We start from the raw sequence: 13,362 nt of genomic DNA, 5'->3' as shown, positions 1-13,362 counted from the left end.
TGAAGTTAAATTATTGTAAGAGAAAACAACGGTTGAGATTAAATGAATATTTTTTACAAAAACATGTGTACCACTATTATTGGCACCCCTAGAAAAATCTTATAATTGAGAGAAAAAGTTTTTTTTTACATTAAATAAATATTATTCTTCAAAACATCTGCACAGGTATTGGCACCCCTTAGTTAAATGTTTTGTGCAGCCTCCCTTTGCCAAGATAACAGCTCTGAGTCTTCTCCTATAATGCCTGATAAGGTTGGTGAACACATGGCACGGGATCTGACACCACTCTTACATACAGTATCTCTCCAGAGCCTTCAGATTCTGAGGTCAACGCTTGTAGACCCGGCTTCAGCTCATCCCACAGATTTTCTTTGGGGTTTAGGTCGGGGGACTGTGATGGCCATGGCAAAACCTTTGTTCTGCGGCCGGTGAACCATTTTTGTGTTGATTTTGAGGTATGCTTCGGATCATTGTCCTGCTGGAAGGTCCAACCATGGCCCATTTTAAGCTTAATAGAGGGGGCTGTTAGGTTTTCATTTAATATCTGCTGGTATTTGATCAAGTCCATGATACCATGTATCCTAACAAGATGTCCAGGGCCTTTGGAAGAAGCCCCACAACATCAAAGATCGGCCACCATACTTCACAGTAGGTATGGGGTGCTTTTCTGTATGGCTATCTTTCTGTCTACGCCAAACCCACCTTTGTTGTTTTTGCCAAAGAGCTTTATTTTGGTCTCATCTGACCATTTAACTCAGTCCCATTGAAAGTCTGACTTCCATTTGGCAAACTGTAGGCACTCTAGTTTGTTGTTGATTGACAGCAGAGGCTTTTTTCTGGCAACCCTTCAAAACAACCTGTGGTGATGTAGGTGGCGTCTGATGGTAGTTTAGGAGACTTTCTAACTCCAAGACTCAACTAATGTCTGCAATTCTCCAGCTGTGATCCTTGGAGATTATTTTGCCAGTTGAACCATCCTCCTCACGGTGCGTGGGGTCAATGTACACACACGTCGTCTTTCAGGCTGATTCTCAACATCACCTGACGCTTTAAACTTCTTTATTATTTCCATGATAGGGGAAATGGGTATTTTCAACTGGTACGAGATTTTCTTGTGTCCATTTCTTGATTTGTGCAGCTCAACAACTTTTTATGGCACATCGTCACTGTGTTCTTGGGTCTTTCCCATTGTGATGAATGACTAATGGGATTTGGCCTGTGTCATCTCATATTTGTACATCAGTGGAACAGGAAGTCATGGTTAACCTCTTAAGAGTTCATAATTAAACAGGTGAACTTAAAAATATAAAACATGACTGGAAATATACTTCAGTCAGATTTCAATTATAAGATTTTTCTAGGGGTGCCAATAATAGTGGTACACATGTTTTTGTAAAAAATATTCATTTAATCTCAACCGTTGTTTTCTCTTACAATAATTTAACTTCAATGTAAAGGTAAGATTTTTGTGAATATTTTGAGTGAAACACCAAGAGGATAAACAGCACAGACATATTTTTTCATACCCTGTTTGCTCATATTCACTAGGGGTGCCAATACGGCTGAGCGGGACTGAGAAAAAACCGGGAAAAAAAATTAAAGACCACTTTAAAATGATCAATTTGTTTGTTTTGCTATTTTGACCAATTGTTATTTTTCTGCAAATAAATTATCTAAATGTCAATTTAGATATGTTGGAATGTTGTCAGTAGGTTAAAGAATACAACAAAAATGTTTGTTTTACTTTACCAAATACCAATAAATAGTAAAACCAGAGAAACTGAAAATTTTGAAGTGGTCTCTTAATATTTTCCGCAGCTGTAGGTACAAATGATCCGTTATGAACTATGACTAAGGTGATCATTGTGGTTACATGGAGTGCACTGTATAAGTTTGACATGTGCTTGAGTATATGCTTGTGTTTGTGGTTCTGTTTAGGCTTAGGTGTGTGTGTGTGTGTGTGTGTGTGTGTGTGTGTGTGTGTGTGTGTGTGTGTGTGTGTGTGTGTGTGTGTGTGTGTGTGTGTGTGTGTGTGTGTGCGTGCGTGCGTGCGTGCGTGTGTGCGTATGTGACCTTGACCTCCCAGAATACCTGTGGCCAGAGTGATGGCGCTGAGCTTGACTTTGTAGAGATTACTGCGCACTCTCCACTGTTGGACCATAGGGTAGCCCATCGCCTCATTGAACTGAGCATCGCCTGCAACACACACACACACACACACACACACACACACACACAAACAAGTTCATCACCAGGTTAATTTCAATATTAATTAATAAGCAGAGCATTTCATTAGGAGAGGCAGCTCTCTGTGTCCCTGTCTTTGTAGCATCCACTCTCCTCCCTTTGCGTTTGATAGAGGATGTCTGCTCCCGCTTTGAAGTGCGTGGAGAGAAGTGATGGCTCAAAATTTGATTGGGGCACTTTAACACAGGGGGCAGACATCTGAGGCGAGACGTCGTTACGGACGTTTGAAAGGGCACTAAGACAAACAAGCCATTAGGAGTCTGCGAGCGGCCAACGAGACCTGGGAGTGGTCCGGTGAGTGATGCACTCAACGGGAAATGACTGGACAGAGTCTGGCACTCAGATCCCCTGGGAGGAAGTGGGGCGGACGGCCTGCCAAAGAAGCACTGGGGTACAAATATTGGCAGCCTGCTCGGTTAATGGGCAGATTAGCGTCACATATTAGGGTGCGGGTTTACAACAAACTGTCTGGTAAGTGTCCATCCCACTCTTCCTGTCCGGATACTCCCTCTACTTCTGTCTCTTTAAGGGACCAAGCAATGAGTGAGTGAGTGAGTGAGTGAATGAGTGTGAGTGTGTGTGTGTGTGTGTGAGTGTGTGTGTGTGTGTGTGTGTGTGTGTGTGTGTGTGTGTGTGTGTGTGTGTGTGTGTGTGTGTGTGTGTGTGTGTGTGTGTGTGTGTGTGTGTGTGTGTGTGTGTGTGTGTGTGTGTGTGTGTGTGTAAGAGTGTTTATGTGTGTGTGTGTGTGTGTGTGTGTGTGGGTGTTTATGTGTGTGTGGCTGCCTGAGAGGCTGATGGAGCTTTGTGACGTGCTGAGATGTCAAAGATAATTCTACAGCTCACTGGATCAACATGAGTACTGATGCCCGAAGTCAATGGAGTGTGTGTGCGTCACGCATATGTGTGTGTGTGTGTGTGTGTGTGTGTGTGTGTGTGTGAGAGAGAGAGAGAGCAAGAGAGACCATGGGGATTGCCAGTTTATTCAGAGTTAAATGAATGAAGAAGTAAATGAAACTGCACTTAATATATGCAGATGCTTCCTTCATGTGTGGCACCATCTCTGTGCAGTGTGCCATAATGCACTGACATGTAGAATGGATTTCTGCATTTCCTTTGTTGTGTTGTGAATACCAAGCCCAGCTGTTGGGGGTTGCAGTGGGAATACTATCACTCACAGTCAAACACAAAGATACACACAAGCACACACACAAATGCACTCACACACACACACAAACACACACGCACACGCACACACACAGACACACGCACGCACGTACACACGCACACACGCACGCATGCACGCGCGCACGCAGGCACGCACACACATACACACACACGCACACACACACACACAGGAATAAACAAAAATACTCTCCACCCACTACACACACACACACACACACACACACACACACACACACAGACACACAAACACACCTGTGAGCAGCTGCAGGTTTGGCAGTGGTTCTGACAGCACTCCTCTGCACTGCTCCTCCACAGGCAGTGGAATAACCATTAGCCCGTCAGCCAGCTGGGGAAAGTCCTTGATGAAGTTGTTGTCCCTGCAACAGTAAACAACAGCAACAAACATAAAACATTAAAACAAAACAAACGACCAATAAAACAAACGATAAATGTAGCGCAGCTGCTCTCAGATCTGCTAATGAAGCTGTCATACATAGTGCTGGTGGGATTCAAGTTGTCATTCAGCCCTTTTATTGTTTCATTTTTTTTAGTTTCATTCATTCATTCATTAATGCATTCATATGTTCATTGTCATTTTTTCTGTATGTACATCAAGGCTTAGGTGATCAGGAGAAATGCATGCCACTGTGATGCTCGGTGCCTATTTATATTGTAGCAGGAGTGTAGGGAAATAGAAATAGAAAAATAGAAATTTGAAATCAGCTCTGCCTAGCTGGCGACCAATTTTGGGTGGACTTAAAGATCAAACATGTTGTAAAGAAATATGTTGTGTTTAAAGTTGGACTGAATCTTTTAATGAGCACTTCAGCAAATGGTTTCAAATCAGAAAACAGCAAAACTTACCCAAAACTGAACCAACCAACATGCCTTTGAAAAGACAAATTGATACTTTTTTTCTGCTTTCCATCAGTCGCATACAGAAGAGTGCTTTCAAAATGTAATTGAAGGTGTCATTTTCAGTCTCTTTCAGTTTCTTCGGGTGAAAAGGTAGTCATTGTGCAATCAAAATGTGCGCCGTGTAGAACAAAAGACCACGCCAGAGAAATCACTCTGAGATAACGAACGCCTGCGACAGAAACAGCAGTCACACACCTCTGAATGTCAGGCATGAATGCCAAGCTGTATGGAAGCCCGGAAGGCTGGAAAGCACCCAAAGGGAGACTATTCCTGCGTGGATCGGATTTGATCCATGTTATTAAACACACAAACAAACAAACACACCAAACTGGCATTGATTGTGTGCATAAGCTATGCAGACAGACATTTCAGGTGTGTGTGTGTGTGTGTGTGTGTGTGTGTGTGTGTGTGTGTGTGTGTGTGTGTGTGTGTGTGTGTAAACATGAGTGAATGAGAGTGCATGTGCATGTCTGTGTGTGCCTAGACTGTGACATTACTGAGAGAGGGTCCTCTCTTCCGTTGGAATGATGACCAGTTGAGCAATCCCACTTCCTCTCACCTCTCCCCTCATCAAATGACACCCACACACACACACACACACACACACACACACACACACACACACACACACACACACACACACACTCACACTTTAACAGTTCCACACATACCTCTCCCCTCATTAAAGGTGGACAGAGAGACAAGGGAAAAACGGAGGGAGAACTGCAGAGAGAATAATAAAAAAACAAGATGAAGGAGAGAGAGAGAGAGAGAGAGGGATAATATAGAGGGACTGGAAAAGACAACAAAGGAAGGAGAGGGAGCAAGAAAGAGGGCAAGAAAGGAAAAGAGAGGGAGAGAGAGGTGGGGGGGATGACACGACACAAATGTGGAGGAGTGGAGGATTTATAAATGGTTCCCTTCAAAGTTGCCCCATCAAATCTCCAATTGATTTCAGTGGGAAGAGAAGAGCAGTGAGGAGTGAGTCACACAGGGCCAGTGTGTGTTTGTTGCCGTGTCTTTTAGAAACAGAGGGAGAGAAGGAGAAAGGAACGGAGAGAAGACAAGAAAAGTAAAGAGGAGGAAGACGAAAAAAACGCTCTTTTCAACACGGTTATCGTCCACAAACAGGTGTTGCTCAAGAATACAGAATAACGGACATGTCTCAGACTGAGGATTAAAGGTCGGGTTATGGCCACATGGGGTTTGTGTGTATGAGTGGGTGAGGGGTTAAGGTCAGGTGGGGCTTTGAGTGAGGTCACAGGTAGGGTTGAGTGAGGTCACAGGTCAAGAGTTAAGGGTCACATGTGGGGTTTCACATGTCAAGGGTTAGGGCTAAGTGACTATGCCTGCATATTCCTACATCACTTGAGAGCCTGGCCAGTGCCAAATCTGTTACAAAGCCAGTTACTCTAAGATAACTCCAACTTCATTCATTTGGTGGATATTTTCTTTTTTTCATTTTTATTCAAAGACACTAACTAGCAATCAATGTTACTGGCTAGGCCAAGCATTCAGGTAGATGAACGCTAATCTGTAAGTATGCATTAGTAACGCGAGTTTAATGTGAACAGCGTGTCACCTCTTTAAGGACAGCCATGCTAACTTTCCCCTGAAGGACTCCTCGGAGTGTGTGTGTGAACCCCCCCCGGTCCCATCTCCTCCACACACACTCTGGGCTCGCCCCACTGCACTCTCCAACACACACAACAGCTGCAGCCGCCAGTGTTTCTCAGGCGAGTCCTTCAGCTCCTGTGCACTTCACACTCTGTGATCCCTGACAAAGACAAAACAAAGCCAGCAGGGAACGCCACATGTGAGAGCATATTGTGTGTGTGTGTGTGTGTGTGTGTGTGTGTGTGTGTGTGTGTGTGTGTGTGTGTGTGTGTGTGTGCTCATTGCAGTCGTGCCCAACCACTGAGACAGGTGTCGCATCCCTATTGGGAGAAACAGTCCCAGCGCTTCATATCTCTCCTTCTCCTTCTCTCTTGCTCCTTCTCTTTCTGTCCTGTTCTCTCTATCTATCTCTCCCTCTCTCTCTCTCTCTCTCTCTCTCTTCATCTCTCTTGGTCTCTTCATTAAATAGTGCAAGTGGTTCATTTTCTCCTTCTCCTCCTCCTCCTCTCTCTGTTCCTTCTTTTCTCTCTCTCTCCACTTGTTCCATTGGTTGATTCCCCCTCACCACCCCCCTCTCTCTCTCTTCCCCCGCAAGTTTCCAATAGCTTAGAGGAGAGTGCCAACCTCATACACACACACACACACACACACACACACACACACACACACACACACACACCGTTATTGGCAATCACAGGCTACTATAGAGCCATGGAGCGGAGAAAACCTCAAGGACGGTGAAACGGTGAAGGGTGGTGTGTGTGTGTGTGTGTGTGACACTGTAAAAAGATTACTTGGTTGTGCTCACAGAAATGTATCGATTAGTAAATTAGATCAGCGAGGCTGTAGCCCAGCTGAAAAGCTGCAAAGGCAGTGGTCTCCCCTACGAAGGTTTACAGCATGGATTACTCACTCAAACAGGAGTTTGTCCTTGCCACCTTCAGCAGTCTGTCATTTATTTATTTAGTTTCTCTGGAGGAAGAGAATGCACTAAACCCACCATGACGCTTGGACGTTCATCAATGTGTTTATTTATTCATTAGTGTCTCTGTGTGTGCATTTATGTTTGGATCTTCAGTGTGTGTGTGTGTGTGTGTGTGTCTGTCTGTGTTTGTGTTGCAACTGTGTGTGGTTGAGCCTTTGTGTGTGTGTGTGTGTGTGTGTGTGTGTGTGTGTGTGTGTGTGTGTGTGTGTGTGTGTATGTGTGTTTTTTTTGTTTTTCTGAGATTTTCCGAGTAGCCATCACGGCCTGTCCAGTTAATGGGAGGATTTAAATGTTCATGGCGTGCTCATCTTCAGAAGAGAGACAAAGTACGATGCTTTAGAGCTTTTCAATTGACCACCATCTCCTTGTGATGCCAGACTGGCTCCCTACCTGCAGTAAACGGCATTGTTCAGGGAGGCTGCTTTGTTCAATTTTCCATGTGGAAATAGCTTGACTGTGTATATGGCTGAGGTATGCTTTACCGGTGTAATAACCATGTTACGGCACAAATGACATGCCATTTGCCATCCCTTCAAGTAATGGAAAGCTATAAAAGGCTTCTGAAATATGTGCAGCCCTTTCTCTACTTCAACAGAGATGGACAGATGAAAAGATGGATAATGGTTAGAGAGGAAAGATAATCAGGGAATATTTCTTAGGAGTTTTTAGTTGCTTCTGGTCCTACTCACTGTGAAATTGTAAACCTTTGCCATAATCACTCTACATAACTAAGTGATTGATTGATGAATACATTAAAGGAGAATCACTGATGATCCTGATCAGAACAACACCTTTGCCTCACACAACTCAGAACAGTACCAAAGAATAAAAAGAAAGTAAGAAAGAAAAAGAAAGACAGAAAGAAGGAGTGTAGTGCATCGGTTCACTTTTTCGTACAACCTGACCTTCCAGGTGTTTGCCGAGCTGCGTGCTTGGTTCGGCACAGCCGGCATTATCTGGACTCCTCAGCAAACACCGAAAACAGCACTGGAGAGGCCACAGCAGGCAAGGGACCAGTGAGTGACAGAGAGAGAGAGAGAGAGAGAGAGAGAGAGAGAGAGAGAGAGAGAGAGAGAGAGAGAGAGAGAGAGAGAGAGAGAGAGAGAGTGAGGGACTGTGTGGATGTGTGTGTGTGTTTGTGTGTGTGTGTGTGTGTGTGTGTGAGAGAGAGAGAGAGAGAGAGAGAGAGAGAGAGAGGGGGAGAGGGGGGGGGGGGAGAGTTTGAGTACAAGTGTATTTGTGTGTGTGTGTTTGAGCGTACATGAGAGTTTGAGTGTGTGTGCGTGCTTGTATATGTGTGTGCATCTGCATGTGGGTTTTGTGTGTCTCCATGTATGTGTGTATCATGTCACATTGAAAGAGAGACAGAGGGAGAGATGGAAGTCAGAGAGAGAGAGGGAGAGATGGAAGTCAGAGAGAGGGAGAGTCAGAGGGAGAAGTGGAAGTCAGAGAGAGATAGATGGAGAGGTGGAAGTCAGAGAGAGGGAGAGACAGAGGGAGAGATGGAAGTCAGAGAGATAGACAGAGGGAGAGATGGAAGTCAGAGAGAGAGACAGAGGGAGAGATGAAAGTCAAAGAGAGAGACAGAGGGAGAGATGAAAGTCAAAGAGAGACAGAAGGGTTGATGGAAGTCAGAGAGAGGGAGAGATGGAAGTCAGAGAGAGACAGAGGGAGAGATGGAAGTCAGAGAGAGACAGAAGGAGAGATAAGTAGAGATGGAAGTCAGAGAGAGACAGAGGGAGAGATGAAAGTCAAAGAGAGACAGAGGGATAGATGGAAGTCAGAGAGAGGGAGAGATGGAAGTCAGAGAGCGACAGAAGGAGAGATGGAAGTCAGAGAGACAGAGGGAGAGATGGAAGTAAGAGATGGAGACAGAGGGAGAGATGGAAGTCAGAGAGAGAGACCAGTTGCTGCCTCAGCGTGTCTGACTGAGATTCCCCTCTTGTCTTCTTTGCTCTAATGCCCTCCTTCTCTCTCTCTCTTTCTCTCTCTGTCCTTCTCTCTCACTTCCCTCCCTCCCTCCCTCCCTCCTTTTGTCTCTCTCTCTCCCCCATTTCCCTTCCTCCCTCAATAGCTAGTTTGCCATCCAACTCATTCGCAAATTTTAAGTGCATTTATGCAAATTTGGCTAAAAGAAATGCAAGTGCGCACATTTCCACACGTAGTGTTATGTGAATTAAAACCACTCTCCTAATCAAGGGAGAAGTTCTGAACAGCTGTGGGTTCAAAACTTGAGGTTTAACAGAACTTTAACAGAAACACGTAATACAATCTCAACAAATGTGATTCGACGTGAAGAAACCCGTTTCCATCTACCTTAGTCGCATAATACCCTGTGCAAAGATCCCCCCCCCCCCCCCCAAGCAAATTAATTTCTTCATTTCAATTATTAAGATTAATTGCACATTTACACCTAAGATTTCACATTTCAATGGTCAACATTCGCAATTAGTTGGAAAAAAGTTGGATGGAAACCCAGCTTACTAGCTCTCTCTCATTTGTTTATCTAATTTCTGTGTTTAATCTTTCTCAGTCAAATTCAAATCACATTAGCGTTACTGTCATGGCGGCTGTACAGTGTTGCCGAAGCAAGGTGTACCATTAAAGAAAAACAAAAACAGTCTTCATTTCTCACTCTTGCTTTATCTCTCTTTCTTTCTCACTCTCTCGTTCTCTCTTTCTAACAGTCTCCCTCTCTATTTCTCAGTCTCTCTTTCTCTTTCTCACATTCTCTCTCTCTCTCTTTTGTCTCTCATTTTATCACAGTCTCTCTCTCTCTCTGTCTCTCTTCCTCACATTCTCTATCTCTCTCCCCCTCTATCTCTCTCTCACAGTCTCTCTCTCTATCTGTCTTTCTCTCTCTCATCGTTCTATTCCAATTGATTTCCCACACAGGTGGGGGATTAAAGGAGAGCACAGTATCTCCCAATTAAATCCACTCTGGAAGTCCCATCGGCCAGCTCTCCCTCTTCTTCATCTCTCTCCCTTCTCTCTATCTCTCCTCTCTCTATCTTTCCTCTCTCTCTTTCTTTCTTTCTCTCTCTCTGTCCTCTTTCTTTTTTCTCTCCATCCTCACTCTCTTCTCTCCTTCACTCCTCTCTTCACTCTCCACATCACCTCTCTCTCTACCTCTCTCTTCTCTTCCTCTGTTGGCTGGACCTGGGCTGTTGTTTGTGTAGAGTAGAACAGTGATCTGGCAGTGGCCTGATGACTTGCAGTGTGCTTGGGGAACATAATAGTGCATCAGAAGTACACTATGATCATTAGCTCTGGCACACTGGTCTAACGGCAATGCAATCAAACAGACAGCAGGACAATAATTACAAAACACATACCAAGAGAAAACAAACAAACCCACACACACACACACACACACACACACACACATTGTGACACAGACACACGCACACACACGCACAGACACACACAAACACACAATTTACACATGAAAGGATGACTGTTGTTCTTGAAAACTTCTTAAAAGGCCACAGGCACATTTTGTATTATCACTTAAAGGTGTAAAAATAGGTTGGCCCAAATACATTAAACAAAACGAGAGACAAGACAAGCAAGCCTGTGTGTGTGTGTGTGTGTGTGTGTGTGTGTGTGTGTGTGTGTGTGTGTGTGTGTGTGTGTGTGTGTGTGTGTGTGTGTGTGTGTGTGTTGTGTGTGTGTGTGTGCGTTGGGTGTGTGCGTTTTTGTTTCTCTGTATGGGTTTGTTCCTGTGTATACAGAGGTAAGCTTGTTTATCTGCATTACATACATACATGTGTACATTTGTATAGCCATTGTAGAGTGACTGATGCAAAAACAGGCTTTAGGTTACACTGACCAGCAGAAGGACATATACACTCATCTATGTAGGGCTGATTAAGTGTTGCCTGACTTATCTGAAAACAAAACAAAATTAAGACCTCAGAATGGATTCTAAGTGGCAATGCAGTGCACTTTCCTACCACCAGAGGGTGCAGGCTGTCTGTGAAGCAGTATGTACAGTGGAGTGAAAGACACACAGTACACAAGCGTGTATTGGGTTGGTATTCCAGCACTGAGACTGGCAGAGAAAGCTATGTCCTGGAGACATTGTTTTAAGCTGATGTGTCTGTGATGTTTAGGATACTGACCCTATCTTTTTTTCTGTTTCTGTTTTTTTTTTTAACAGAATAGGAACACAGACAGACAGACACACACAAACACATTCTCCCTTTCTGATTCAAACTGTCTGTCATTCTCTCTAAATTAAATAGACATACAAACACATACATATTCAAAAACATAAATTCTCTGTAACTAACACACACACACACACACACACACACACACACACACACACACACACACACACACACAAATCCTGTCTTCATAGTATAAACACATTTTCCTGATAAAGGGCCTGATGATATGACCACTTTCCTGCAGTAAAGGAACAACAAGCCAACACAAGATACACAACCACACACACTCACACATTGTCTATGACACACACACACAACCACATACACCTGCTCAACACAGAAGCTGTGACTTCCCTCATACAATGCTCAAATGTGACCTTACTGGAACAAAGTCTCATTTCAATACTGAAAAAAGGTGTTTGCTTTCTGCAGTCAGCACCCTGACAGGAGAAGAATTCAATTGGAAAATCCTTTTTTGTTTAACCCTGTAGCGGAGACTACAAGATAATTAACACCTATTGGAACACAGTGAAAGTTAAGCATTCAGACCTGTCAAACTCTCGAGTTCTGTCACAACACTCCTCACACAGTGCAGAAACGCAATTAGCCTTCTTCATCTGCCAACCTTCTTGTCAAGAACAACTTTGCTTATGTGATGGAAATGGTGAGACACTAAATTGTGATAAATGTTTTTTTTTTTTTTTAATCACAAGGTTCTGATCACTTTGACAATCCATAAAGATATCCTTTAAGCCTAAATTTTGATTCTGTTTGTTGAATTATTTTTTCTAAGCCACATATTTAAACTTCAGAGCAAAGATGGCAGTTCTAATTTGACTATGGATTGTAGTTTTATATAAGTAATATATTATACAAGTAATGCTCCCTCCATATTAACTCCATACACTGCAATGTGAGTACTGTGAAGTTCCAAAAGGCCTTAGCAATATGAACTAGTTTGATTTATGTCTTGTAAATGGTTGCTATGACACAGGTTTTACACACTTAGTTAGAAAGCGTATCTACACCATATTGCCAGGAGTGCAGAGTCTGTTAGGGACTGACTTGCCGTCTTGTTCTATACCAGTAAGCTAGGGTAGAGTACGAGGCACTTTCAGCATTTATACCCTCCCACATAAAACACCCTGGGCTAAATAAGCTGCCCTGGCTGCTTAGAGAAAGACAACTCAGGTTCAACTAAGCGACAATGCTCTGGTCTCATATCACCCAGGTGGTGAGCAGACGTTGCAAAAGACAGATGCACTGTGACCACTTTCCTGCAGTAAAGGAACAACAAGCCAACACAAGATACACAACCACACACACTCACACATTGTCTATGACACACACACACAACCACATACACCTGCTCAACACAGAAGCTGTGACTTCCCTCATACAATGCTCAAATGTGACCTTACTGGAACAAAGTCTCATTTCAATACTGAAAAAAGGTGTTTGCTTTCTGCAGTCAGCACCCTGACAGGAGAAGAATTCAATTGGAAAATCCTTTTTTGTTTAACCCTGTAGCGGAGACTACAAGATAATTAACACCTATTGGAACACAGTGAAAGTTAAGCATTCAGACCTGTCAAACTCTCGAGTTCTGTCACAACACTCCTCACACAGTGCAGAAACGCAATTAGCCTTCTTCATCTGCCAACCTTCTTGTCAAGAACAACTTTGCTTATGTGATGGAAATGGTGAGACACTAAATTGTGATAAATGTTTTTTTTTTTTTTTAATCACAAGGTTCTGATCACTTTGACAATCCATAAAGATATCCTTTAAGCCTAAATTTTGATTCTGTTTGTTGAATTATTTTTTCTAAGCCACATATTTAAACTTCAGAGCAAAGATGGCAGTTCTAATTTGACTATGGATTGTAGTTTTATATAAGTAATATATTATACAAGTAATGCTCCCTCCATATTAACTCCATACACTGCTATGTGAGTACTGTGAAGTTCCAAAAGGCCTTAGCAATATGAACTAGTTTGATTTATGTCTTGTAAATGGTTGCTATGACACAGGTTTTACACACTTAGTTAGAAAGCGTATCTACACCATATTGCCAGGAGTGCAGAGTCTGTTAGGGACTGACTTGCCGTCTTGTTCTATACCAGTAAGCTAGGGTAGAGTACGAGGCACTTTCAGCATTTATACCCTCCCACATAAAACACCCTGGGCTAAATAAGCTGCCCTGGCTGCTTAGAGAAAGACAACTCAGGTTCA

At 43.3% G+C, this 13,362-nt stretch overlaps 1 protein-coding gene across 1 annotated transcript in view; it reads right to left on the bottom strand.

Annotated features, from left to right (window-relative positions):
* astn2 (astrotactin 2) overlaps positions 1-13,362 on the bottom strand; it is a gene marked incomplete at its 5' end in the record, with an annotated part of 356,313 nt that overhangs the window by 84,076 nt on the left and 258,875 nt on the right. Inside the window, 2 exons of the mRNA XM_080847054.1 lie at positions 2,092-2,196; positions 3,685-3,809. Of these exons, the coding sequence (XP_080703180.1) occupies positions 2,092-2,196; positions 3,685-3,809 (230 nt within the window). The remainder of the gene's footprint in view (positions 1-2,091; positions 2,197-3,684; positions 3,810-13,362) is intronic.

Source organism: Sprattus sprattus, assembly GCF_963457725.1.
Source record: "Sprattus sprattus genome assembly, chromosome: 11".
Taxonomy (NCBI): domain Eukaryota; kingdom Metazoa; phylum Chordata; class Actinopteri; order Clupeiformes; family Clupeidae; genus Sprattus; species Sprattus sprattus.
This window is presented reverse-complemented; position numbering and strand designations above follow the sequence as displayed.